The sequence below is a fragment of the Schistosoma mansoni genome (genome assembly GCF_000237925.1).
Source record: "Schistosoma mansoni, WGS project CABG00000000 data, supercontig 0169, strain Puerto Rico, whole genome shotgun sequence".
Lineage (NCBI taxonomy): Eukaryota > Metazoa > Platyhelminthes > Trematoda > Strigeidida > Schistosomatidae > Schistosoma > Schistosoma mansoni.
Window position 1 is genome coordinate 578,368 of NW_017386056.1, and position 5,362 is coordinate 583,729.

The 5,362-nt window shown below is 32.7% G+C and overlaps 1 protein-coding gene across 1 annotated transcript; it reads left to right on the top strand.

The window, feature by feature from the left end:
- Positions 1-227: 227 nt before the first annotated feature.
- Smp_198990 (4.1 G protein, putative) lies at positions 228-4,727 on the top strand (the record flags this gene model as incomplete). Its single annotated transcript, XM_018797098.1, has 5 exons — positions 228-401; positions 441-610; positions 643-740; positions 2,596-2,666; positions 4,524-4,727. 5 exons carry the CDS (start codon positions 228-230, stop codon positions 4,725-4,727), a joined length of 717 nt encoding a protein of 238 aa, XP_018646834.1.
- Positions 4,728-5,362: the final 635 nt, after the last annotated feature.

Consider the following 5,362-nt stretch of genomic DNA (forward strand, 5'->3'; position numbering starts at 1 on the left):
AATTTTCGTCAGTTTTCCCGTCTATTCTCCGCTATAAAAAATTTTTGAAGTTGAAAAAAGTGTTTTGTGATTACCCGCCTTGCACTTTGCTAAGCTATATATTTGGAGACTAAATATAAGCCTGTGTACGTTGTTTCTCTAACTTTAAAAACTTTGTTTGAATATTTCATTGTCATTTCACCAGTCTCATTATGATGTCCGTAATACGTATTCGCGTTTAGCATCAGATGCCTTTGAAGTTAAATTTTAAGCGCACACATAGATATAACGTTGCAGCCAAAGACCTGCACGTTATAAGAATATATACACTTGACAACACATGCGTTGAGTATACTGTATCTTCAAGTACTACTGGTCGAGATGCTTTAGAATATGTTGCTCAGAAACTAGATATAGAAGATGTATGTCATTTATTCATTGTGATATAGATTTAACTGCAGATTTACTTTTTTGGTTTCACTTATGAGGACTGGACAGGGGAACAAAAGTGTTTGTTTCTTAATAAGTCGATTAAAAAGCAACTGGACAAATATGCCCGCCAACATGCATTGACTCTTACTGTCATGCTTTTTATTGATAATCCACAGTTTGTGCCTGATCCACAGATAAGGTGAGAGCTCCTCATTAAATTTTATTAAAAAGACGTTGGTTTTACCTTCAGCTCAGGAGGAACGTTGCAATGGGTCTTCTTCCTGTTACGTTGAAATTAGCAATAAAACTTCAAGCATATAGTCTTCAAGGTAAGAACACATGGATTAACTGAAAATTCATCTCGTCAGTTTCCAGGTTTCCCAACTTCCCGTGGGTGTAGCATCAGCTAGAAATACAAGTTTTAATCAGGAAACTAGCTAAACACTGTTACTGAATTCGAAAATATAACTTAATATTTCAAGAAGTCAAGGAAATCCGTTTTTGTGTTCCGGTGGCACACTAAGATCGAGATGGTAAATAAAAGATCTTATTAGGTTGAAAGCTTACTTAGTCATCCTTTAAATATACCTTAGTAAAAGCGTTGTAGAATTCGCTTTATTTGAAACTACCGTCCAAAAGAACATAGAAAGCCTAATACAGTCGATTTCGCAACACTGATGCCAATCCTTTCACCCTTGCTGCATCTCACAATGAGTGTGGATCTACCAGTGGTTGATATAGGAAAGGACGAAAATGGTCGGTACGGATAGTTATATCTTAGAGTGAGACACTCGATGAGAACTTTATGGTCTGGTCATAAGGTTGATTGAGGTGAACTTTTCTTCGGAGTGACAAAGCGTTATAATCAGCACCATATAACTAGATGTATTATATAGTTAAACGCATTTGTTCTTAATAAATTGTGAGTACTCTTACAATCATTTACTCTGCACCATTTTTGTTCAGATGTTTACTCTATTGTTCTGCACTTAGCTTGTATTTATACAACTGACTTTGTTTCGATGCATTTTTAACTTTGATATTTAATGGTCTTAGATTGAATATAAAACCCTTGCCTATTTGAGTGACCATGCCAAGTAATAATGAATGTTTTAACAGCATAATCAGTTGCTACTATTAGAAGTAAGATATTCTAAGCAATTATTTCAACATGGAAAGTAACTGCTGGGCTCGTAAGCTGTTCAAATATTTTAAAGTATATTCTTTGACCTAAGAAGATATATAAGGTGTCAAAAATAAACAATTCATATCGATTAGACATTTTAATTCATTTGAAACATGATTTACCACAATTCATAAATGAAGTTAAGGATTAGTTACAATCTACAGACCTACGTTACAATTTTTTCTATCAATTTAGGTGGCATTCTCTTTCGATAAAATGTTAGCTAAATAAATTCAGAAGTTTCCCGAAAGAATCTTTAGTTCAAAACATTTATTTGAAGGTTTCCATGAAAGATCTAAAAGGTCGCTTTTAATTATCTAATTATGTTCTTGGAAGGGAATTAAGGATCGGTTAGCTACCATATGATTGAAATCGACCACTTTGAAACAATGTCCATTTTGAAAAAAACAATATATTAAATTGGCGTACCATTTATTTTAGCTCCTAGTCCACTCCTATTTATTCTTAGTTCCATCTAATCTATTTCGCAGTAAAATAATTTTTATTACAGATAGAAGGCTGATTCACATGGTATTATATTTTATCACTTTATGACAATAAATTAGCCGAAGATTGGTGTATTTTAAAGGAGATTGAAAATTCCGCTTATATTTAGGTGATAATACAATATAAGCCTTGATGTCTGTTTGATGAATTAACGGTTTTATGTTGTTTATTTTGAATGCTTACAAAGGTTAAGGTACATTTTATTGTAAGAATTGCAAATATATGTACATGCGAAGGTTGAAGACCTTATATTGGACTAGCATGTGGATTTCCTAGACTGACATAAACTAAACTTTTACGAGATCTTCAAGAAATAAACGGTTACAAAAACTATTTGGTTTGAATACTAAAACTTACTTGCTCCACTCTCGCTAGTTAGGCTCAACATGCTGTCTTCCGTTCCAAACTTTCTGTAGCGATGCCATAGTGTTTTTTAATTGCAGAAGACTAGTGATCTAACATTGTTCATTAGCCTTCCTTTCGATTTGCAGCTGAGTTTGGGGATTTTGTGGACATTGAAACTACACTTTCAAACTGGAGAGAAAGAAACTTACACTCGGAAGTACGTTGTTTCACTATATTTATTGATATATGCGCTTTATAGCTATTATAAACAGTCTAAAAATGTTTTATCATGCTCTTGATTACGGGAGTAATTTTAGTTATTTGTTTTGTAGTTTGTACCCAAATTAATGTTTCGCATTATACTCGCTACGAGAAAACCAGTAAAATGATGTCTTGGCGTGGTTTTCATCATGAAATGGCGACATTTTGAAATCTACTGAAAATAACAAATCATTGGACATTTCCTTTGTCTTGAACCTGAATTCGTTGATTGTGAGCATCCAAAACCTCCTAGAAATGTATCTCAAGAGCTTTAAGCTCTTAAACTGACAAGATATTTTTAGACCATTGGGTTGAAAAGACTGCGAACCGGACCCCAACCAACTTATGGTGAAATTTGATCACCATTCGTTGCCATTGATGATAACTGTTTTACTTCCGGCGTGTTAACTATTAACACAAAACGCTGTTCAGCTGTACCTAGTCTTAAAAGACTATCCTTCTAAAGCCACCCGTTCTGTTAACAACAAAGTAATTAGGCAAGATACCTATGATAATTCAAATCACTCATTCCAATTTCTAATGGCCGCGTCTTAAGTGTAACCGTGGCCACTTTAACTAACTTATTTAGCAAACTAAAGAATATTTTCTGATTTTTTTCAAAAGTGTTAACTTTTTTAGTGAGAAAATTAATCTACTAATTCAGATCAATTTCTCACAAATAAACATTGAGGAACATATATTACTGATAATTGTGTAAACATTTATCTGCTCATTTCTTAACGCCATGAAATCCATTATTCAAGTGATTCAGATTGTTGGAGTAGCAATAACTATAAAATAATACGATTTTCATAGATGTACAACTGACTGACACTCCTGTTACTGAACGTAACATTTTTATATCGGTTATCTATGTAATCAATGATCTGGGGCAAACGAACTAAGGAGGAACTGGAATACAAACGTTCTTGGATTTATTTTTCAGTAATTAAATTCACTAGCATGTACAGTAGTAATAAACAATTAAAATATAACTAGAATGAATGGACACAACTCGACTGAAATGAAAGTAGTATAGGAGTAACGCCATATTTAGACTTCTTATGACTGAATTAGATTTATATTAACACCGAGAACAGAATATCAAGCAATTGCACTGCAGTAAAGTTAATCTAGGACTGTACTAGACTGGTCTAACCTGAATTGTATTGAAATGAATACAAACTCCCCAGAGTCCTAGTTAGTTGGCGTGTCTCAAGTACTTTTAGATCAGTATATTAAAATGGAGTATAATAAACAGCTAGATAGATAGACGGACAATCAGACAAAAGAATATCACAAAGATTAACAAACACGGCATCTGAATTGATCATACAACTGAGCACAAGATAACCAACAGAATTTAACTATTGCATTTGACACTCACATGGTCAGTGAGATATCGTATTCCAAAATGAATATGCAATTATGTTCATTTAACATGTCTGTAATAAATACCATATATATATTCACCACTATTAAACTATTGCAAGCTAGATCAGTCGATTGTGATTCATTCTAGCATGTGATGTGACCCCAATAATTATACCTAAAGATGGAGTCAGACTACGAAATGCATGAAGTTACCGAAGTAAATGGACAAAACGATTACTTTTCTATAAATCGGTATTTGGCGATTTTACAGATAGTATATTAAAAGGTGTTGTAGTCAATGGAGAATGACAAAAATAATAAAATTAATTACATGTGAAAGCTAAAAATCAGTATTCCGTCTAACTAATGAAAAGGGTGAATATTGTCTTTATCATTTGTCTCATGTTATGAAAACTTAACTTACCTACTTTTGTTGTAGAGTTCTCTAGTTGGTGCCTTTGATTTGTCAACAACGGAATATGTTGACGATATAGTTTGGGGTTATTCTCATCTACAAGGAGTTTCTCAAGACAATGCAATATGGTATTTTCTAGATGAAATCAGACATAATCCTCTTTATGGTGTTCGGACATTTACTGGTATGGTAAGTTTAAAACTGCTTACTATCACTTTTTCCCATTAGTAGTGATAAAGATTTGGATTATATATCGATAAAGCACAATTTTTAAGTCATTTTAAGAATGTTTACAATATAATGTATTTCACAGTAAAGAGTTCGATGAACTAAAATAAATATTTGAGCGACATCTTCGTTAAATAACTAATTTTAAATACACAAAAGTATGTCATGTTATGTGAATATTAAAACGTTTATACTTTTCACATACTGAGGACAGTGTCACATCTACAACGGGTAGAAGTAATAAAAATGACATCATAGTCAGGAAATGCATTTGATTTATAAAGTAGTGGCTGAATTAATGGGTGAAAATTTTTAAGTGTTAATTTGTTGAAAAGGACCTTTAAGTGTTATAACTAAATTTTGTCTTTAAAAAACATTACAACTCATCGGTTAATTTACTACCAGGACGTGCACATCCCTTTCAACAAAACATCTATGCATCTTTATGAAACTCGAATTGATACATAAATTAACAAAAACCAAGTAATCTATATTAAAGCTAACTCCGTTTGCTAAGTCTTCCTACTCATTCATACTATCTCTGTTGTCCGTTTAAAAGTTGGAAGAAACCGATCCTGACCTTGAGAAGAATGGTATGATTCCAAAGTATTAAAATAAGTTTAATTCGACTTGAG